Source organism: Caretta caretta, chromosome 1 (assembly GCF_965140235.1).
Source record: "Caretta caretta isolate rCarCar2 chromosome 1, rCarCar1.hap1, whole genome shotgun sequence".
Lineage (NCBI taxonomy): Eukaryota > Metazoa > Chordata > Testudines > Cheloniidae > Caretta > Caretta caretta.
The window spans coordinates 353,718,831-353,741,535 of NC_134206.1; the positions used below are offsets into that span (position 1 = coordinate 353,718,831).

Genomic DNA, 22,705 nt, shown 5'->3' on the forward strand with positions numbered 1-22,705 from the left:
TTGCAGTGTGGCAGGAGGCCAATGCTCCATGCCCCCCAAGCTGCACCCAGGCTCCTGGCCTCGCTGGCATGCAGCTGGCAGTGCCTATGCCCTGCTCTGTTCGCTGTGGGGCTCTGCACCCAGCCTGCTCCAGGCTCCTGACGCAGGAATGGCCCCACCTCGCGGTGAGCCCTGGAGCCGGCCCGGAGGCCGGGGCCCGCAGGTGCAGGTGCGGCCTGGTGCCCCGCCAGACTCCCTCCAGCAGCCTGGGAGCGGCTGTTAGTGGGTCTCTCCTGCCCCGTAGTGGATAAAGCTGCTGGCTAGACACACACACGCCTGTTCACACGCCTCTAGGGGGGCTTCCCCTTGCCCTGCTGCCCCTCGGTTCTCTTCCACCAGCCGCCTCATTGCTCAATCCAGTGGAGAGCGCTTCTGCCCCTCCTGGCCGGCTGGCCAAGCCACTCCCGGGCCCTGCAGATGTTCAGGCCGTTCCCAGGCCCTAGCCAGGGCAGTCACCTGCCAGTTATTGTGACATCACAAACTCGGCTGCCTGCAGGCTCCCAGGCAGGTTGCAGATGGGGCCTTGCCAGTCTCCAGACATGCTCAGTGTAGTCCTGTCCCCGGCTGTGGGGCAGAGGAGCACTAGGAAAGCCGGGGGGCTGTAGCAGACAGAAGCAGCATGCTGTCTCTCTAACGAGCTGCTCCCGGGGGGTTGCGTGGCCGGCGGCAGGCGCTTCCACGTGAGCATGTTCCTGGCCCATGACCCAGCCTCGGGCGTGCACCTCGGGGTGGAAGGTGGGATACTCTGCCAGCTCCTCCGATCTCCAGATTACAACCTTTTCCCCAAGTCGGCAGTGTTTGAAAGTAATTTCATCCAGGTACTTCCACCTGGCCCAGACGGCCTCCTGCTGCTTTAACCGCCTTTGCCGGGCTGCCCGGCCTGCTAGTGTGGCACTAGCCGTAAACTAATGGCAAGCCATCCCAGGCTCAAACTCCCCTTTCGGGGCTGGATGGTGTCCCCTGGTGGGAGCCAAACTCCTGCGCTCCAGCAGATGTTACCCCCCGTTTGCATTATGGTCCCAGAGGCTGGGGCAGAGCCAGGATCTGAACTCACTGGTCAGGCGTCCTGCTCTAGGGCCTTGTGCTTCCTTCGCCAGGCCTGGCAGAGTCCCTGGGGTGGGTGGCAGGAGCTCTGCTGTGGTGGCATTAGGAGTCCCCCTGGGCACAGCGGCTGTGTCTCCCCGGCCCTGCTTGGAGGAGGGTTGCAGCTGTCCCGGGGTGTTGTGGGGGAAATGCAGCCCAAGTACCCACGAGGGGGAGCCCTCTGCCCACAGCACAGGGGATGGGGGGAGTAAAGGCCTTTTCTGGGCTGCACTGGGACTCTCCCCTGGGACGGAGGGGGCAGGCCCAGTTTCCGAGGGATTGGGTTCTTTGGGGGCAGTTGGGGGTGGTCAAAAACGGAATGTGACAGTGGTCTGTAGGAAGATCTGTCCATCCCCCTCCAGCAGCCCTCTGTATCTATCTCTGCGCCCCTGGACATAGCCAGCCCCAGCCCCAGGTGTTCGCGCTCTCCTCCCTCACACACGCTAGCTGGCTAGGGCAGGTCCAGGAGCTCACGCTGACCGGGGGGTGGAGGGTTCCCCTCTCCGGAGTGCAGCCCACACACCTCCCCTTGTAACCCACCTAAATCCATTACACATGCATGGCAGGCAATGAAAACACAAGTTAGAAGGATGAGATCATCAGAACCAACTGTCATCGGCTAATTAGCGAGCCTTGGGGCGTGGTGAATTAATCCTTTCATGGGTATCACCTATGCGCCAAGTTTGGTGCTGGGGAACGGACATAGATGAAGATCTCCAGGGCTGCAAGGTGGCAGCAGCCGTGGGACACACCGAGGGCATGCATTAGCGTGCTGTCTTGTCCCTTTTAGCAGCCTAGATGAGGGGCCACGTCGGAAACCCAACTGGTAACCAAGTTCGGAGCCGGTTGCTGGGGCCGTTTGGTGGGAGGGACTCACAGCCCAGAGGTGCCCAGCGATCCTTTGAGAATGGCCCCGGGAGCAGTGGTGCTGCGGCGTGTCTAGCATCCCTTTCTAGTGGCTGGCCCGCTAGAGGATAACAGCCTACTGCTGCTGCTGCTGTAGGGAGTGGAGTTACTCTTTGCACACAAGTGGCATAGGCCTGTGGTGTGGTGCTGAAGGTACGGGGTTCAAACCCCGGGTGTGGGGATGGGGATAAGTAACCAAAGCTTTATAAAAGCTCTGAACCTCCACTCCCCACATGTCCCAGTCCCAGGGAGAGAGGAGCTGAGCCTCCACCTTCCCTGTCAGCAGGCCAAGGGGGCCGGTTAGTGCCAGGGCTGCCAGCGGCTTTGCGATGGGGATGGTTTTTCACTGGGCACTAGCCTCAGACCCAGGGGAGCAGCGAGCTCTCAGAGCCCGGGGAAGCACCTGGAGGAAAGGCACCCTGGCGCCGGTGATGGGCTCCGTTATGTGACCGAGCGAACTTTGTGGGCACGTCCCCTCCACCGGGGCTTGGCACCGGTGGCTTGGCAGGGAACGGAGGTGGGGGGGTCCTGCAGCGTCTCAATGAGGATACATTTCCGTCTCCTGCTGTTGACCCAGGGCCTTCTTGCTGCAGGTGACGAAGCAGGGGAACTGGGTGGATATCCACAACGCTCCCACACTGGTGACCCTGGGGGTGACGTCCTCGGACCCCTGCCTGCCCCTCCCCAATGTGCTTCTGATCGCCAGGCTCGCCGTGCTGGGAGAAACCCCCCCTGGGAGGGCAGGCCAGCCCCAGGAGCCCTCCATGTCCCTAAGCAGGTGAGGAACGGGGTGGGGCGGGGATGGGGAGCCAAGCAGGGAGCTCTCTGGTCCTGGGTTTTAGCTGTTAGCCATCTCAGGTGGAAAAGCCCATTGGGTCCCACTGAATCCCAGCCCATTTGGGCCAGGGCAGGACGAGCCCCTCGAGTGTGATTGCCAGAGCGGGACCCCAAACAAGTCTTAGTGACATGAACAATAGGCCCCCCAGTTCTTCCCCCAGGGCTGAGCCCTGCCTGGATCCACCCCCGTCAGGGACCTTCCCCCTGGGGGCAATTCCCGCCCGGATCCATCCTCCTGTCAGGGAGTGACAGGTCCCTGGCCCTTCCCCAGGACAACTCTTGTTTTGTTCATAGCTCCCAAGACCTTCATACACCCTCACTAACGTCTCCTCCCAGCCTGCGGCAGGTGGGTGAGCTGTACTCTTAGCCCTGTTGTGCAGGTGGGAAATGGAGGCACAGACAGGTTAAGGGCTAATTCTGGCTCAGTGCTGGGAGAAAGCCCCCCCAGGAGGGCAGGCCAGCCCAGGAGCCCTCCGTGGCCCTTAGCAGGTGAGGAACGGGGTTGGGATGGGGAGCTTAGCCGGGAGCTCTCAGGTGCTGGGATTTAGCTGCTAGACATCTGAGGTGGAAAAGCCCGTTGGGTCCCACCGAATCCCGCCCCACTGGGGCTAGGGCAGGGCGAGCCCCTGCCCCTCTCCCACGTGCAGCCTGCTGACTCCAGTGCCCTGGCAGAGTGCATGAGTCTGGGGGCCTGGCGTGCCGAGCGCTGCCCTGGCCAGCAGCTCCGGCCATGGGGCCTGGGGGAGCATACACTGTGCCTGTCACCTGTGTCCCCCGAGACACTCTGCGGCTCCGGTCCCCCATGGCTGGGGGCGCTGCCACTGTGCTGCTAAATCCGGGGGGCCCCAGCACACCCTCATCCTGCTCCTGCAGAGAGGAAGCCCAGAACCCCCCCCCGCCAGGCACCAAGTTGGGTCACTGCCATGCTGATGGGGGGGTGGCGTTTCCGTTAACCCTTTGTAAGCCAGCCCCTGTCTGGCCATTCATGCCGTGTCCCCTCCCTCATTAGCTGGTCCCTGTGCGGGGGGACGGGGCTCTGCAGCCAGCCCCTTTGGGGCCCCCTTCCTCTGAGCTCTCTGTGGGGCAGGCATGGCCCTCCCGCTGCCAGACCCTGTCCACACCCCAGAGCCCGCGCTGGGCCCCAGCCACCCTCCAGCCGCTAGCTCCTGTCCCTGGGGACTCGGGCAACCTGTGCTTTCCCTTGGCCCTAGGCTCCTCCCATTGAGGTACGTCAGACTGTCGGTCCAGGACAGCGGCCGGCGCCTGCTGCGGGTGCAGGTGGTGACGGGCAAGGTTTATTACCTGCGGCTGCACCAGGCGCACCCTGACGCCGTTTTCACGCTCTGGAGCCGGCTGGCAGACATCCTGCAGCGGGGGCTCTCCATCACCACCAAGGACCCCTCCATCCACGTCCCACACAGCCTGGTGCTGAGTGTGGGCAGCTCCTCGACCAGCTCCCCCGCACAGGTACGTCGCCCCAGGCCAGCGACGGGCCCGAGGGGTGCAGGTCATTCAACTGCCCTGCCTGGAGGCTGAGCCTGATGGCCAGGCACAGGGGGGCATTGGCTTCATAACTCCTGGCCTGTGAGGGCAGCCCATCTGGGGCTCTGGGGCCAGGGAGAGGGACAGGAGGTCTTATGGCCCCTCTCCGTCCCCACGTGCCGGAGGCCGGGATGCCCTGGGGGTCCCTCTCCGTCCCCACGTGCTAGAGGCCGGGATGCCCTGGGGGTCCCTCTCCATCCCCATGTTCCAGAGGCTGGGATGCCCTGGGGGTCCCTCTCCATCCCCACTTGCTGGGGGCCAGGATGCCCTGGGGGTCCCTCTCTGTCCCCACGTGCCAGGGGCCGGGATGCCCTGGGGGCCCCTCTCCATCCCCATGTTCTGTGGGACCTGTAGGGGATCTGGGGGTCGAGTCTGAAGTCGAAACTGGAGTTGGAGGCATCCCAGGACATCCCCTCGGACAGGTGAGCACTGAGTGGAGAGCTCAGCCCTGCGGCTGGAGAGTGCTAATTTCTCTTGCTCCAAACCATATAGACTGTGCCCTGGTGGCACAGCGACGGCTGCCTTACAAACACACGTCATGGTAAGCGTTACCCCGTGGTCTCCCCCTGCAGCTGGTGCCTGATTTCCCGCTGCCCTCGGGAGCCAGTCGCAGCGTGGTGGCGAGGATGGGCAAGCATTTGTCGGGAACACTCTCCCATCTCTCAGGAGCAGCCTTGGGGAAAACGGAGAAAGACAGTTCGGTCCAGAGAAGGTAAAGGGACTCCCATCAAATATCCTGAACTCCCCTCCCAGAGCCCCTCTCTCCAGCCAGTGAGTGAAGGAGCCGGTCGCGCCTCCTGAAAGCAACCTGGCCTGAGCTAGGTGGGAGGAACCAAGGCTGGCGGTTACATGTACAGGATGGGGCACGAAAGGGCTGAGATGGTCCGACCGCGTTGCCCCCCACCCAGTGCAGCCCAGGGGGGCAAACAGGCCCTGGCACAGACACGAACCAATGTCATTTCCCTTTCCCGAGACTCTTCTCCTGGAATCTTACGGCTCGGAGCAAATCTCCTGCCAGGGAAGAGGATTCGGGTGCCCCAAGCTGGTCAGGAGGTAAGAGGTTCCCCCACTTCAGCCCTTTCTGCCAGGAGTGGGGCAGGTCATGCAGGGACGAAGCTTGAACGCAGACTCACAAATTGCCTGTCACAGGGCGGCTGGGCCGGCCAAGCCCTGGCGCTGAGTGTGACTGTCATGCCGCCCTTGAAATGGAGCGAAACCCCTGCAGCAGCCTTTGGCTGCGTTAAAAGCCAGCAGAGATCTGGAGGGTAAGAGGGTGATAAGTGAGAGCGAACGTGAATTTGTTAAGAGCAAATCACACCGAACCAAACCTCTTTGGCTGGGTCACTGTCCTAGTGGATGGGCGGGGAGCAGCAGACAGGACTTATCTTGATTTGAGTAAAGCTTTTGACACCGTCCCATGTGACATTCTCATAAGCCAACTAGAGAAATGGGTCCAGGAGAAATGCTGATAAGTGGGTGGAGAAGTGGTTGAAAAACCATACTTAAAGAGTAGAACCACCAGTTAGCTATCAAACTGGGAGGATGTCTCTAGTGGGGGTCAGTCCAGGGGCCAGGACTATTCAATATTTTCATTAATGAATGGAGCAGAGAGTATGCCTATAAAATTTGTGGGTGACACCAAGCTGGGAGGGGGTGCAAGCACTTTGGGGGACAGGACTAGAATTCAAAATGACCTTTATAAAATGGAGAATCGGTCTGAAATCAACAAGATGAAATTCACTATCGATAAGTGCACTTAGGAAGGAAAGAGCAAATGCACAAATATAAAATGGGGAATAGCTGAGTGAAGTTGGACACCATCTGGAAGAAGCATCTTCAAAAAATCAAACCCCTCAAATGGTATGAATCCAAGCCCTGCTCTCTCAAGCAGTCTAAGGTGATATGTTCGTCTACTCCAAATGCCTGCCAACTTCTCTGTGAGAGCCATCTTCAACTTTGATCCAATGAAAGAAGGCAGGAAAAGACCCTCTGGAAAATCAAAACCAGGATGGCTGGATGGCGTCAGACACCTGTCCCTCACGAGCATCCTACCCCAGACTTGACTCAGGACAGAACATCATGGAGGCATGTGACCGTGCTAGAGGCCTCAGGGTCCTACCACACCCCGTCCCAGAAAGAAGCAGTGGAAGTGAGTCCTGCAAGTGGCCTAGCGAGGCTGCGTGGGATGCAGCCCATCCGAGAGGGCTGCAGGGGGCGGCCAGGCTGGGCCCAGCAGGCCCATATAAAAGGAGCTGCAGTGCAGAGCAGAGAGCAATCGCTGCCACGAGCCAGAGACGTTAAGCTGCCTGAAGGACGCCAGGACCCGGACGGGAGCAGTTGCTGGTGGGGACCGGGGGAGCAAGAGGGAGCTCTGGGCTGGCTGCTAGGACTCAGCCAGGACAAGGCCCTGAAGTAAGGGTGGAGAAGGTGCTGGGGCCGCAGGAAAATGGCCCAGGGAACGGTAGCAGTTTAGTTAAAGCGATGTGGCAGACGGCGGCTGTTCTTAGGGTCCCTGGGCTAGGACCTGGAGGCCACCGGGGAAGTGGCCTGGACTTTGATGCACACCTGGAAGGGGAACTGAACTGCTGGGTGGCCCAGCTGGAGAGCTGGGGCCAGAAAGGCCCGGAGGGGGCGAAGACATCGCCTCCAGGGAGGGAGCGCTGGGGGTACGGCTCAAGACCAGGCCCGAGACCATTTACAGACTGCTGGATTAACTAAGGACCTGAGCCCAGGGAGGGCTACAGGGAGAGGAAGGCCAATGGAGGGGTACGGAGATAGGCCCCCTGTTACCCCAGAGCGGGTTGATTTGTATTTCCCATACAGACTGTGTGTGACTCGGCCGGAGGGAACTGAGAGAGAGCATGCAGGTACATGCACTCGGACCGAGGGCGCTCACGAGAGGTGAGTGCCGCCCTGTTACATGGCATGCCGTGCTTCTGCCGGCTTTGGGCTGTCCAAGGGATGGCACGAGGGCTAACCAGCAGCAGCTGCAAAGGGTCGGCAGTTCCAGCGGCTCACAAACTAAATATCAGTCAACAGCAGGATGCGGTTGCGAAGAGGGATAATATCACCCGGGGCCATATTAACAGGAGGGTGGTACGTCAGTCACAGGAGGTAACTGTCCCGCTCTGCTTGGCACTGGGGAGGCCTCAGCTGGATACAGTGTCCAGGGCTGGGCGCTGCACTTTAGGAAAGATGGGGACCAACTGGAGAGAGTCCAGAGGAGAGCAACAGAAATGATGGAAGGTTTAGAGAACCTGAGCCATGGGGAAAGGTCAAACAAACTGGGGACGTTTCGTCCTGAGAAAAGCGACTGAGGGGGGACCCGAGAACAGTCTTCATGTATGTTACGGGCTGTTATACAGAGGACAGGGATCAATCGGTCTCCGCGCCCGCTGAAGGCAGGACAAGCAGAAATGGGCTTCATGTGCAGCAAGGGAGAGCTAGGTTCGATATCAGGAAAAAGTTCCCAACTCTCAGGGTGGTTAAGCTCTGGAACAGGCTCCCAAGGCAGGCTGTGGAATCTCCGTCATTGGAGGTTTTTAGGAGCTGGTGAAGCAAACACCTGTCAGGGATGAGCTAGGTTTACTCAGTCCTGCCTCAGCACAAGGGCCTGGACTAAACAACCTCTTGAGGTCCCTTCCAACCCTACATTTCTGTGATTCTATGAACTAGGAAAGTGGAATGTTTTTAAATCATCAGGACCAGATAACTTGCACCCAAGAGTTTGAAAAGAATCGGCTGAGTTCATGCATTCTCTCCCTCCTGTGGTTCCCAGGGAAGCTGGCGGTGTGTGAGCGGTGCCGGGGGCGCAGGCCAAGCGACACAGGAGAGAAACCCAGCCTGAGGACAGCCCTGCGGTGGCTAGACACTAGGTGCCATGGACTCTGGGAACGAGACACACCTGCTGGGCTGCTGCCACTGTCCCGGCTCAGCAGCCTGGCAGCTGCAGGTCAGCAGTAGGGCCAGCGTCCCAAGAGAAAGTGCCTCCTGCACTGGGCTCCGGGGCAGGCGGGAGCACTGAGGGCGCAGAGGATGTGCCGGCTGCCGGGGCTGGTAGGGCCTGACTGGGAAGTCCCAAATGTAATAAATACGTTGTGGCAGTGGAAGTGAGTTCACGCTGGCAGCTTCTGGGTGTTCTTTAGTGCCCTGTACCCCTGGGAACACAGCCCCCAACACTGGGTTCTGGCTCAGAGCGGCCGGGGAAACACCCAGGAGACACCTGCCGAGGAGCAGGGGAAAGCACCGTTAGAGGCCCAAAGCCCCCTGGCTCACGCCACTGCCAGGCTGCGGGGACAGGCCCCTTCCCTGGTCCTCTGCCCTTCTCAGTGGGATCATCCCACGGTGGGACGGCTCTCACCCGCACGAGTGTTAGGGTACAGAGGTGGGTTGGGGGGAGCTGTGTGAAAGAGGCGCCTGGAATCCAGGTGTCACGGACTCACAGGTCGTGCCCATTCTTGGCCCCGTATGGTCTCTGGGGGGAACCCCCTTCAGTGTGACAGCCCTCTCTCTGTAGGGGGTTACCTGGAACCACACCTCTGTGAGCCTTAGCACGCCTGTCTCTCGCCGTGGGCCCCCTCAGGGAGTCCCCTGGCTCTGGACCCCCGGGGCCTCCACTCCCAGAGGGAATAATGCAACTCTGATCTTTAGACTGGAGTGACTCTCGGGCAGTGTAAAACAGGAAGGTTTATTGAGCATCTGAACCCAGTACAGGAAACTCTCAGGGCCTCAGGCCTGGCCTCCCTCAGCACGGTACATCTAAGTCTCCCTTGTATCCAGGTGGGCTCTGCCTGCTTCCTCTCTTGAGTCCCGAGCCCCCCCTGCTTCCCAGCTGAGCATCTGATGTCACCTGGCCCCCAAGCCCCACCTCTGTCCTTTGTCCAGGTAAACAGGGTCCAGGTAAATAGGGTTGCCTGGGCCTCCTCTCCTCTCAGCCTCTCCTCTCTTCCGTCCTTTGTTCCCCACTGGCTGGAACTGGCTGGTCAGGTCACCGGGGTCCTCTCCCCACAGCCCTTTGTCCTCCCACTGGCCAGAACCGGCTGACGGCCAAGCTGGGCCTCCAGGTCGCCAGTCGCTTGGGTCTCCATTTTCCACGCCAGTGGTTGGGGTCCCAAGTTCCCTTGCTGGTCCTCTGTAAAAACAAACTCCCTCTCCCATCACCTCATTAAATCAGGAACACCCAGGGAAACTGAGTCCTACCCCCTCTGCATGCAAACCATTGGAAAAAACAAGAAAATCCCTCACTTCATCACATCTCTCCCCCCTTCGAGTGTGACTCAGCCAGTGACCTGGGGAAGTTCAGGGCCCCCGCTCCACGATAAAGCATCGGCTAGAACATTGACACTCTGCCCCCATGGACCACCTCCGTGTCATACCCCTGGAGGAGCAGGCCCCACCTCAGGAGCTTGGCATTAGCCCCTTTCAGCTGGTGCAGTCACATGAGGGGCGAACGGTCAGTGAAGCGCCACCCAAATAGATACGGCTGCAGCTTTTTAAGGGCCCACCATGGCCAGGCTCTCCTTCTCGATGGCCGCGTAGTGCTGCTCCTGGGGCAGCAGCTTCTTGCGCAGGTACACGATGGGGTGTCACCCCATAATATCAGTTTGCATGAGCACCGCACCCAGCCCGGCGTCCGAGGCGTTGGTGAACACCAGGAAGGGCTTGTTAACTGCACCGGGCTTTGGATAAGTTTCTCCTTCAGCGCACAGAGAGCTCTCTGGCACGGCTCGGTCCTGCCTGCCTTGCCCTTCCTACAAAGAATGGTCAGTGGAGCTGCCAGGGAGCTAAAGCGGGCACAAACCTCCGGTAGTACCCCGCCATCCCAATGAAAGCCTGGACCTGCTTCTTTGTCTGGGGAGAGGGCCAGTCCTTGATTGCCTCCACTTTGGCCGGCTCCGGCTTTAGGTGGCTGCTCCCCACCTTGTGGCTGAGGTACGACACCTCTGCCATCCCCACCTTGCACTTTCCACCTTTACAGTCAGTCCTGCATCTCGGAGGCGACCCAGCCCCCTCTTCACCTGGGACACGTGGTCCTCCCAGGTCTGGCTAAAGACATAGATATCATCAATGACGCCAGAGCAAGCCCTCCACCCCCCTAAGTAACTGACCCACCAGGCGCTGGAAGGTGGCAGGTGCCCCCTTGAGGCCGAAAGGCAGGACCAGGAACTCGACGAGCCCTACTGGGGGCGTGAAGGCAGACTTCGCCCGGGCCTCCGGGTCCAAGGGCACCTGCCAGTAGCCTTCGGTGAGATCCATGGTAGTGAGGTACCGGGCTTGTCTGGGATCTCTTCCTGTCCGATCTGCCAAACTCACCTTTCATCTGCACCCCCTCATGGTTGCTTGACACCTGCACCCATCCTGTCCCTCAGGCCCCTCTGACTTCCCTCCCCTGCCCTGCACATCCAGACTGTGTCCAAAGCGTGATGCCGCGTCTTTCCCTCGCTTGCCCCGCTCCCTCCTCATCCTCTGCCTTTACTGCTTCAGCTTCTTCCTCTCTGGCTGCCCTGGCACCCAGCTGACCGCTCCAGTTCTCCCAGAGCGCAGCTGCTCAGATCCTCAGCCTCACCCAAGGGCCTGACTGCATCCACTGGCTCCTGTTTCCCACCACAAACAATAGTTTGAATAGTTCAGAACCAGCCCATTCCACACAGCGCAGTTCATGTCACGTTATCAGGGTCCCCCCCGGTTTGTCACACTCGCTCCTCGTATCTAGTGTGGAAGGAGATTTGGGCTCGTCCACACTCCGCACATCGACCGGGGCTCAGCACGGCTGGTGGAGGGGGTGTCATGTCGGCGTAATGGGGCACTGGCGCTGGTGGGAGATCAATGTAAGTGTAGACACTAGGCTGATACAAGGCAGTTTCCATCAGTATCACTTTGTAGTGCAGACCAGGCCGCGAAAGCTAATGTGGATGAAGACAGGGTGTGGATTTAAGGCATAGTAGATATTCCTGCACAGGCGCACCTGTCCGAGGTGACTCTGAATCCTCTCACAGGTACCCTGGTTCACCAGACCTCTCTATACTGCATGCAGGTCCTGGGGTGCCATGGGGGCTGCCTCTGGGACTGGACTGCGCTGTCTGGGTCAGAGACTGCTGCAGTGTGGGCCAGAACAGGCTCTGATGTTAGCGCTGAGCCCGAGCTCGTGGATGCCCTCTCCACAGCCAGGTGTTGGGAGGGGAAGCTGGAGCTGGTCGGCTGTGCAGCGGATATGCGCTTCTCCTACACACAACACAGGAAGGAATGCGTTACCCTGGCTATGGCTCTGCTACAACAACCGTGACAGCTGGCTCAAGCTGTGTGCCCTCAGCTGGTCACGTCGCGTCACTCCTTTTGGGGGGTGCAAGGTGGTTTCTTTCCATGTGTCATAAAGGGTAAACCCCTTTAAAATCCCTCCTGGCCAGAGGAAAAACCCTGTCACCTGTAAAGGGTTAAGAAGCTAGGATAACCTCGCTGGCACCTGACCAGAATGACCAATTAGGAGACAAGATACTTTCAAAAGCTGGGGGGAGGGAGAAACAAAGACTCTGTGTGTGTGTGTGTGTGTGTGTGTTTTGCGTGTTGCTTTTGCCAGGGACAGAACAGGAATGGAGTCTTAGAACTTAGTAAGTAATCTAGCTAGGTATGCGTTAGATTCTGTTTTGTTTAAATGGCTGAGAAAATACGCTGTGCTGAATGGAATGTATATTTCTGTTTTTGTGTCTTTTTGTAACTTAAGGTTTTGCCTAGAGGGATTCTCTATGTTTTGAATCTGATTACCCGGTAAGGTATTTACCATCCTGATTTTACAGAGGTGATTCTTTTATTTTTTTCTTCAATTAAAATTCTTCTTTCAAGAACCTGATTGCTTTTTCATTGTTCTTAAGATCCAAGGGTTTGGGTCTGTGTTCACCTAGGCAAAATGGTGAGGATTTTTATCAAGCCTTCCCCAGGAAAGGGAGTGTAGGGTTTGGGGAGGATTTTTGGGGGAAAGACGTTTCCAAGCGGGCTCTTTCCCGGTTATATCTGTTAGATGTTTGGTGGTGGCAGCAATAAAGTCCAAGGGAAAAAGGAAAATAGTTTGTACCTTGGGGAAGTGTTAACCTAAGCTGGTAAAAGTAAGCTTATGAGGTTTTCATGCAGGTCCCCACATCTATACCCTAGAGTTCAGAGTGAGGAAGGAACCTTGACATGGTGGCAGAGCGGTGGGATTAAGTTGAAATCATTTTGAGATCAATTTGAGATTTTTTGAACCAGAAGCACAGATTTTAAAAGGAAATATTTTTTTTCCTTTGGGCTGCTGAAAAGCAGGTTTTAAGCTGAAAGCAGTTAGAGGTTTTTTTTCTCTGCTTGGGGGCCAGAGCAGAGACAAAAGGGAATTGTCTTTTGTGAGCTGGAGTTTTCTCTACCTAAAGGCAGGATAGTTAACCTCCTGCAGGGAAATTCATAAGTCTTCACAGACCTGACTAAGGGTTTTTTTTTCCCTAAGAGCAACTAGAGGGGTTTTCTGCCTATTTACCTGGAGACAAAGGTGTTAGGGTTTTTTTTAAGGATTTTTCTGTAGGCTGACAATCACTATGAGAGAACATAGGTATCCGGACAGCACAGCAAAATTTTAAAAGCCAAGTTTAGTTGTTTTTTTTTCTTTCTAACTCTCGGGTGTAAAGTTAGTTAAAAACAGAGAGGTTAGGATGACAGACTGCACTGTTCAACAGAAGCTGGAATTAGCCAGATTTGAGGCTGAGGAAAGACAGAAGGAACATGAAAGACGGGTAGAACTCAGACAGATGGAGATGGATGCACAAGCAGCCAAAGAAAAAGAAATGGAGGCTGCCCACAGGAGAGAAATGGAGGCAAGGGACAAAGAAATGGAGGCAAGGGACAAAGAACTGGAGGAGAAGGAAAAAGAGAGGAAGCATGCACTGGAGATGGGTAAGGCAAAGGCTCAGCAGAATATACCAACAAACCCTAGCAATCCTTCTCCAGGTACCACTTCCCATCCCAGAAAGTTCCCCACCTACAAGGCAGGCGATGATACTGAGGCCTTCTTAGAAAACTTCGAAAGGACCTGCCTTGGGTACAGCATCTCTACAGACCAATACATGGTAGAGCTGAGGCCGCAGCTCAGTGGACCCTTAGCTGAGGTGGCGACTGAAATGCCTAAGGAACACATGAACAAGTATGAACTGTTTAAATGCAAGGCGAGACTCAGAATGGGGATAACACCCGAGCATTCCCGTCAGATGTTCAGAGCCCTAAGATGGAAACCAGACATGTCATTTACCCGACATGCCTACCATATTGTGAAACATTGGGATGCCTGGATATCGGGAGCAAGTGTTAAATCTCCAGAAGATTTGCCCTTCCTAATGCAAATGGAGCAGTTCTTAGAGGATGTTCCTGAGGAAATAGAAAGATACATCCTAGATGGGAAGCCCAAAACTCTAATCGAGGCGGGGGAGATTGGAGCCAAATGGGTGGAGATGGCAGAAAAGAAAAAAACTGGTTGTAGTTGGAGCGGATACCAGAAGGGACAACCTCAGACCACACCCTACTACTGGGGGCAGCCCAAGGCCCCAACTACCCCCCAAGGAACCCTCCAGACACCTTATCGTCCCACCACACCATTCTCCAGCAATCCACCTCGCCCCAGTGACCCGTCAGTTGGACGATGTTTTAAATGTAACGAGCCGGGGCATGGAAAGGCCAACTGCCCCAAGACCCAAACAGATTACAGTTCATTGCACCGGACTCACACCAGAGGTCCTCAGGCCCAGATACCTCCCAGATACCCTCGGAGCGGAGGGAAACTGTGAGTGTGGGCAGGAAGAAGGTCACCGCATGGAGGGACACTGGAGCACAAATGTTGGCTATCCATGCTTCCTTACTGGACCCCAATTTAATCAACCCAGAGATCCAAGTAATGATTCAACCCTTCAAGTCCAACTTTTTCAATTTGCCTACAGCCAAGTCGCCTGTCCAGTACAAGGGCTGGTCAGAAACGTGGACTTTTACAGTCTATGATGATTATCCCATCCCCATGCTGTTGGGGGAAGACTTGGCCAATTGTGTGAAGCTAGCCAAGAGGGTGGGAATGGTCACCGCAGCCAGGTTAAACAAGCCGTCACGCCTAGCTCTGTTCCGGAAACTTCTACCAGGACCCGGTCAGAGGTGATGAACCCGGATCCCAGGCCAAGGTCTGCAACAGCAGTAGTGGATCCAGTCCCAGAGACGCAGACAGAGCCAGTCCCAAAACCAGAACCGGCAGAACAACTAGCACCAGACCCATTACCAGCACTGAATCCAGTACTTGCAACCCCAACACCAGAGGGCCCCACTGAACCTGAACCGGCAGCAGCCGATAACTCTACACAAGAGGCTCAGCCGGAGCCTGAACCCCAACATAGTGCACCAGCAGAGAGCGGTTCACAGTCAACAGAAACAGCCCCATCCCCATCCCCATCCCATCCAGTGGGACCAAGCATAGGTCCACAATCCAATGAGGAACTGATGTCTCCAGCATCAAGGGAACAGTTCCAGACCAAACAGGAAGCTGATGAAAGCCTCCAGAAAGCTTGGACGGCGACCCGGAGCAACCCACTGCCTCTCAGCTTTTCTAATCGATACAGGTTTGTTGTCGAAAGAGGACTTTTATACAAGGAAACTCTTTCTGGTGGACACCAGAAAGACTGGCATCTTCAGAGACAGTTGGTAGTTCCAACTAAGTACCGGGTCAAGCTCTTGAGCTTAGCCCACGATCATCCTAGTGGCCATGCTGGGGTGAACAGGACCAAAGACCATTTGGGGAGGTCATTCCACTGGGAGGGAATGGGCAAGGATGTTTCTACCTATGTCCGGTCTTCTGAGGTATGCCAAAAAGTGGGAAAACCCCAAGACCGGGTCAAAGCCCCTCTCCAGCCACTCCCCATCAATGAGGTCCCATTTCAGCAAGTAGCTGTGGATATTCTGGGTCCTTTTCTGAAAAAGACACCCAGAGGAAAGCAGTACATACTGACTGTCATGGATTTTGCCACCCGAAGGACGGAAGAAGTGGCTCTAAGCAACATCAGGGCTAAAAGTGTGTGCCAGGCACTACCAGACATTTTTGCCAGGGTAGGTTGACCCGCCGACATCTTCACAGATGCAGGAACTAATTTTCTGGCAGGAACTATGGAAAGCTTTTGGGAAGCTCATGGGGTAAATCACTTGGTTGCCACTCCTTACCACCATCAAACAAATGGCATAGTGGAGAAGTTTAATGGAACTTTGGGGGCCATGATATGTAAATTCGTAAATGAGCACTCCAATGATTGGGACCTAGTGTTGCAGCAGTTGCTTTTTGCCTACAGAGCTGTACCACATCCAAGTTTAGGGTTTTCACCATTTGAACTTGTATATGGCCGCGAGGTTAAGGGGCCATTACAGTTGGTGAAGCAGCAATGGGAGGGATTTATATCTTCTCCAGGAACTAACATTCTGGACTTTGTAACCAACCTACAAAACACCCTCCGAACCTCCCTAGCCCTTGCTAAAGAAAACTTACAGGATGCTCAAAAAGAGCAAAAAGCCTGGTATGATAAACATGCCAGAGAGTGTTCCTTCAAAGTAGGGGACCAGGTCATGGTCTTAAAGGCGCTCCAGGTCCATAAAATGGAAGCGTCGTGGGAAGGGCCATTCACGGTCCAGGAGTGCCTGGGAGCTGTTAATTATCTCATAGCATCCCCCACCTCCAACCGAAAGCCTAAGGTGTACCATATTAATTCTCTAAAGCCCTTTTATTCCAGAGAATTAAAGGTTTGTCAGTTTACAGCCCAGGGAGGAGATGACGCTGAGTGGCCTGAAGGTGTCTACTACGAAGGGAAAAGTGCTGGTGGTGTGGAAGAGGTGAACCTCTCCATGACCCTTGGGCGTATGCAGCGACAGCAGATCCAGGAGCTGTGCACTAGCTACATGTCAACGTTCTCAGCCACCCCAGGACTGACTGAATGGGCATACCACGCCATTGACACAGGTAATGCTCACCCAATTAAAGTCCAACCTTACCAGGTGTCTCCTCAAGCTAAAACTGCTATAGAACGGGAAATCCAGGATATGCTACAGATGGGTGTAATCCGCCCCTCTGAAAGTGCATGAGCATCTCCAGTGGTTCTAGTTCCCAAACCAGATGGGGAGATAGGCTTTTGCGTGGACTACCGTAAGCTAAATGCTGTAACTCACCCTGACAATTATCCAATGCCACGCACAGATGAACTATTAGAGAAACTGGGACAGACCCAGTTCATCTCTACTTTGGACTTAACCAAGGGGTACTGGCAGGTACCGCTAGATGAATCCGCCAAGGAAAGGTCAGCCTTCACCACCCATGTTGGGCTGTATGAATTTAATGTGCTCCCTTTCGGGCTGCGGAATGCACCCGCCACCTTCCAAAGACTTGTAGATGGTCTCCTAGCGGGATTAGGAGAATATGCAGTCGCCTACCTTGATGATGTGGCCATATTTTCGGATTCCTGGGCAGACCACCTGGAACATCTACAAAAAGTCTTCGAGCGCATAAGAGAGGCAGGACTAACTGTTAAGGCTAAGAAGCGTCAAATAGGCCTGAACAGAGTGACTTACCTTGGACACCAGGTGGGTCAAGGAACTATCAACCCTCTACCAGCCAAAGTGGATGCTATCCAAAAGTGGCCTGTCCCAAAGTCAAAGAAACAGGTCCAATCCTTCTTAGGTTTGGCCGGTTATTACAGATTATTTGTATCGCAATACAGCCAAATCGCCGCCCCACTGACAGACCTAACCAAAAAGAAACTGCCAAATGCCGTTCAGTGGACTGAAGAGTGTCAGAAGGCCTTTAACCAGCTTAAAGCGACACTCATGTCTGACCCTGTACTAAGGGCCCCAGACTTTGACAAACCATTCCTAGTAACCACAGATGCGTCCGAACGTGCTGTGGGAGCAGTTTTAATGCAGGAAGGACCGGATCAAGAATTCCACCCTGTAGTGTTTCTCAGCAAGAAGCTGTCTGAGAGGGAAAGCAACTGGTCAGTCAGTGAAAAAGAATGTTACGCCATTGTCTACGCTCTGGAAAAGCTACGCCCATATGTTTGGGGACGGCGTTTCCACCTGCAAACCGACCATGCTGCGCTATGGTGGCTTCATACCACCACGGGAAATAACAAAAAACTTATTCGGTGGAGTTTAGGTCTCCAAGATTTTGATTTCGACATCCAACACATCTCAGGAGCTTCTAACGAAGTGGCTGATGCACTCTCCCGTGAAAGTTTCCTAGAATCAACTGGTTAAAATTGTCCTTGAGATGTGGAAAATATTGTTAGTCTTTATGTACTTGGTAGTATATTTAGAGGTGCATGTGTCTTATTAACTCTGTTTTTCCTAGAGCTCCAGGAAGAAATTCCAGCCAGCGTTTCACCCTATCTGTGATTTGGGGGGCGTGTCATAAATATAAAGGGAAGGGTAAACCCCTTTAAAATCCCTCCTGGCCAGAGGAAAAACCCTGTCACCTGTAAAGGGTTAAGAAGCTAGGATAACCTCGCTGGCACCTGACCAAAATGACCAATGAGGAGACAAGATACTTTCAAAAGCTGGGGGGAGGGAAAAACAAAGCCTCTCTCTCTGTCTGTATGATGCTTTTGCCAGGGACAGAACAGGAATGGAGTCTTAGAACTTAGTAAGTAATCTAGCTAGAGATGCGTTAGATTCTGTTTGTTTAAATGGCTGAAAAAATAAGCTGTGCTGGAGGGAATGGATGTTCCTGTTTTTGTGTCTTTTTGTAACTTAAGGTTTTGCCTAGAGGGATTCTCTGTGTTTTGAATCTGATTACCCTGTAAGGTATTTACCATCCTGATTTTACAGAGGTGATTCTTTTACTTTTTCTTTCATTAAAATTCTTCTTTTAAGAACCTGATTGCTTTTTCATTGTTCTTAAGATCCAAGGGTTTGGGTCTGTGTTCACCTATGCAAATTGGTGAGGATTTTTATCAAGCCTTCCCAGGAAAGGGGGTGTAGGGTTTGGGGAGGATTTTGGGGGGAAAGACGTTTCCAAGCGGGCTCTTTCCCGGTTATATATCTGTTAGACGCTTGGTCGTGGCAGCAATCAAGTCCAGGGGAAAAAGGAAAATAGTTTCTACCTTGGGGAAGTGTTAACCTAAGCTGGTAAGAATAAGCTTAGGGGTTTTTTCATGCAGGTCCCCACATCTGTTCCCTAGAGTTCAGAGTGGGGAAGGAACCTTGACACCATGTGACCATGTGACTGTCGCAGAGCCGAGGACGCCCCATCCGGTTCAGGTTATGACGAGTGTAAACCTAGAGCTGTCCTGCAAATCTGTGCTCTTATTTTATGGCCCTTTTCTCTCTAGTATTACTAAATCTGAGGTTTACAGGTGAGTTGGCTGTTGCTCGGTGCCATGGCAGGAACTCACCACTGGAGCACCCCCTAGCAGACCGGTGTGGAACCTCTGTTACATCTCTGCCTCAGTTTCCCCTCGTGGGCTTTCAGTACGTTCAAGGAGGCTTGAATGTAGTTAGCAATGCCCCGTCAGGGTTCTAGTTTATGTAAATGTGGTATATAAACAAGCCTGCTGCCGGAGTCCCCAGGCTTCTCCCCTGCCTGCAGCCTCTTCCCTATTGACTCAGGGCATCTGCTCCCAGGTCTGCCTGCCTGAGAGCTGTCTAGTCTCTCTCTCCTGGAGCTTCCTCTCCTTGTGTTCTGGGGGCTGTTCCTGGGCCTAGCTTCCTACCCAGCTCCCCTGAGGAGCTCTCTCCCCTGGAGCTTCCTCTCTCCATTCTGGGCCCCCCCGACTGAACCCTCATCATAAGCCCTTTATTAGGCCTAGGTGCTCGTTACTTCATTAACTGTCACCAGCTACTGAGCCAATCAGCTAGCCACAGGTGGATCTTTCTCCTTAGCGCAGCCTGTCCCAGGGAGGCTGGTGGCTGACCCCTCGGAGGGCCAGACCCCGGGACAGTCGGGCACTTACACTCCGACCACCCCAAAGAGACAAGAAGGGCTGGTAATGCAGTGACGCAGAAGAGCAGGAGTCCCAGCCTCAGGGCAGACTGTTAAGACCCAGGGCACAAACCCCACACAGGCCGTGAGTTCCAGACCGAGGTCATGTCTACCTGGCAAAGTTTTGCCCATGTCCGTTACATCAGCCTGCGGCCGCTGCAGTTCAACTCCTTGCGTCGGCGGCGTGTGCACTGCCCAGGAGCGCTTGGGTCAGTGCAGAGTTTGGCACGCCGTGGGGAGGTAAGCCAGTGTGCACCCACCATCCCGCGCACTGGCTTTTGGGTAGTTTGGGCAACGCATGGTGAGGCCAAAACAACTCGCTCAGGGTGCCTGGGAGCAAGCGGCCAACTTCCCATAATGCATGGCTCTCCATCCCATAATATCATCTTTATCCCATAATTTTCATGCCTATTTTCAATTTCCCACAGACCCGCACTGGACCTGTTGCAGTCCACCCTCTGTGACAGATGCGTGGAGCTTGCTCAGCTCTGCCCAGTCGGTGTGAAGGTGGCAAACACAGGACGCACGATCCTCTGGGATTTGCACAGCCGCAAGAAGAACCACAGGGAATGTGATGACTTCCAGGTGGTCGGTTTGCTGTGGGACGCAGCGAGGACCAATTCAAGGCTGCTGGCAGCTGTCACGCCGTCCGGAGTGTGGGCTGGTCAGGGAAGGTACATGACACTCGCTCCTTTAAGAGCAGAGGCCAGTTCAGAAAGCTGCGACAGGGCTGTGACTCCTGCCTGCTGCATTTCTCACAGGTCTCCTTCCTGATTTTCCACTTTTCCCACTCAGCACTCCAGCAATCTGGGTGTCTCTTTTCTTCCCCTTACTCCTTCTTGACAGGGACTCATCCACTTCTGACACCACGGAACCTGAGGGCATAAACCAAAAGAGCTGTGTCTTAAAGAGCAATTAGACAACTCCCTGGCCAGGAAGTCCTTCCATTTATTAAGCTCTCCTTGCAGCATGTCCTGGTCCCCTCTGGTAGCTGTAGAGGAACAGGAACTCTATAACTACTCCACACTGGCCTTTTCTTAGCCCTTACCCTACCTCGCACTCTGCGTGTTTGCAGAGTCACAGAATGCGCCAAACTAAAACCACCCGGGGAGCTCTCGGCAGCTTCCTTCCCTTTCTTTGAACATAGAAAATCAAACACTGTGGTATGAAGCATGTGGGCAGTGCCCTCTAAGCCCCGTTGCCAATTGTACCTGTCACGTACGTCTGTACCAGAGATGGGCTGGCTCCAGAGCTTGGTTAAACACACCTGCTGTGCTCATCATAAGATCCTTTAATGCTTTGCCAGGTATGGCTAAGATCAGCTTAAATAAGGTATTTTACACACAGGGCCACCTCGTGGTTGGACAGTATCATACAGTTTAGCATTCCATTCCACCTCCCTCTTTAAGTTCTGCATTCCAGCCATTTACCGTTGAGCTGTCACTGAAGTTCAGTACCGATCAGTCTGTAAAGTGTCTCTGAGTTGTACTGGTTTTCTAATTACACAACCCCAACACGTAACAACTTGGACATCAGACTGTCCATTAGCTGCAACAACTGGCTGTGGTCAGTTTGGAATCCTTGAGTCGTCTTCTTCTTCCACATCCACCCTCTGCAGAGTTTTCTTTGTTGATTGTTCTTCCTGAGCAGCAAACTGATGGTGACGGTTTCTGCTGACATCTCCACTGTCGGTTTCCATCCTGTACGATCTGGGCGCTAAATGCTTTTTCGTTACAACAGCTGGACTTGTCCATCCTTTTCCTCCATCCAATTTGACATGAACATGGTCACCAGGTTCCAGACCAGGCAGTTCTGTAACAGAGTGACGTCTGTTGTAAAAGCGTCCACACACTCTTTTAGCCTTTCCCTCCAATCTGGCCACTCCCTCCATGTCTGCCCACTTTGGAGATAGGTTCTTTTCCAAAGTTGGAAAGGTAGTTCTGAGTTGTGTTCCCACCGCGATCTGTGCTGGGCTATAGCCAGTACCTGCTATTGGTGTTGATCTGTAGCTCAGAGGAGCAAGGGATGGATCTTCCTGCTGTAGGATTTTCTTGGCTGTCTGGACAGCTCTCTCAGCCTCTCCATTCGCTTGTGAGTAATGTGGGCTGCTAGTAATATGATCACAATCATATTTTGTTCAGAAGGACTTAAATTCTGCTGCAGTGAATTGTGGTCCGTTGTCTGTCGCTGTTTGTTCTGGAATGCTGAAGTGAGCAAAAGTGCACTTGAGTTTCTTGATAACACTGCAATGTGTCATGTCTTTCAAGTATATTATTTCTATATATCTGGAAAAATAGTCCATGACAACCAGGTAATGGCTGTAACAATGCTGCCTTTGGCAGGATATTTCTGAGAGTATCAATTCAGGACAAATTGCTTAGAGCAGGGCAGTTACAGCCCAAGGCTGGGGTTCCTTTACTTTTAAGGCACACCAAACCAGCCAAACAGAGAGGACTTGGGTCTCACCCCACTGGCTAACCACAAGTCACAGAAGCAATTCCCTCAGACACTCCAGTTTCCCAGTATCACCACCAGGGCCACGCGTTATGGGGATGAATGGTTATGAAAATCAATACCCCAGTAGAAGAAAAAGGTTCTCTCGATCCCAAAGCCCCAGACCCAGGTTAAAATACAAATCAGATCTTACCCACAAATCACGCTGTTGCCAGTCCTTTCGAATCTAAAATCTAAAGGTTTCTTCATAAAAGGAAAAAGATACAGACGAGAGCTAGAATTGGTGAAATGGAATCAATGACATACAGTCATGGCCAAGTTCTTGGTTCAGGCTTGTGGCAGTGATGGAATAAATGGCAGGCTCAAATCAAGTCTCTGGAGAACATCCCCAGCTGGGAGGGGTCCTTCAGTCCTTGGTTCAGAGCTTCAGTTTGTAGCCAGGTTCCTCCAGAGATCAGAAGCAGGACTGAAGACAAAATGGAGGGGTTTCCAGGGCCTTTCCTATCCTCTGCCATGTGGAAGGATACCCCTTTGTTCTTACTGTGGAAATCATAGCAGCAAGATGGAGCCTGGAGTCACATAGGCAAGTCACATGTCTGTGCATGACTCAGTTCTTTACAGGCCGACACCATTGTTTACATATTAGTTTGAATGTTTCCAGGAAAGCTCAGATGTGGATTGGCGTCTCCCAAAGTCCATTGTCAGTTAAGTGTTTCTTGATTAGGCACTTACTGAGAATAGTCCTTTCTCAAGAAGCTGACCAAATGCTTCACTGAGGCTACTTAGAATCAAACACATTGAGATACAAGTACCTAGCCAAGATTCCTAACTTCAACTACAAAG

General features: G+C 54.2%; 1 protein-coding gene across 1 annotated transcript; it reads left to right on the forward strand.

The window, feature by feature from the left end:
* The first annotated feature begins 710 nt into the window (after nucleotides 1-710).
* On the forward strand, nucleotides 711-14,203 carry GARIN1A (golgi associated RAB2 interactor 1A). Its single transcript, XM_048827536.2, has 7 exons — nucleotides 711-857; nucleotides 2,622-2,806; nucleotides 4,077-4,332; nucleotides 4,980-5,119; nucleotides 5,381-5,460; nucleotides 8,186-8,359; nucleotides 13,372-14,203. Exons 1-7 carry the CDS (start codon nucleotides 726-728, stop codon nucleotides 14,199-14,201), a joined length of 1,797 nt encoding a protein of 598 aa, XP_048683493.2. The 5' UTR covers nucleotides 711-725; the 3' UTR covers nucleotides 14,202-14,203.
* The last annotated feature ends 8,502 nt before the right edge of the window (nucleotides 14,204-22,705 follow it).

What these genes read in the sequence shown, in the direction of transcription:
- GARIN1A (XM_048827536.2), top strand. Translation starts at nt 726, where the DNA reads ATGTTCCTGGCCCATGACCCAGCCTCGGGCGTGCACCTCGGGGTGGAA. An exon ending in TTGAAAGTAATTTCATCCAG is followed by an intron (nt 858 to 2,621) that starts GTACTTCCACCT and finishes TTCTTGCTGCAG; the next exon opens with GTGACGAAGCAGGGGAACTG. An exon ending in CGACCAGCTCCCCCGCACAG is followed by an intron (nt 4,333 to 4,979) that starts GTACGTCGCCCC and finishes CTCCCCCTGCAG; the next exon opens with CTGGTGCCTGATTTCCCGCT.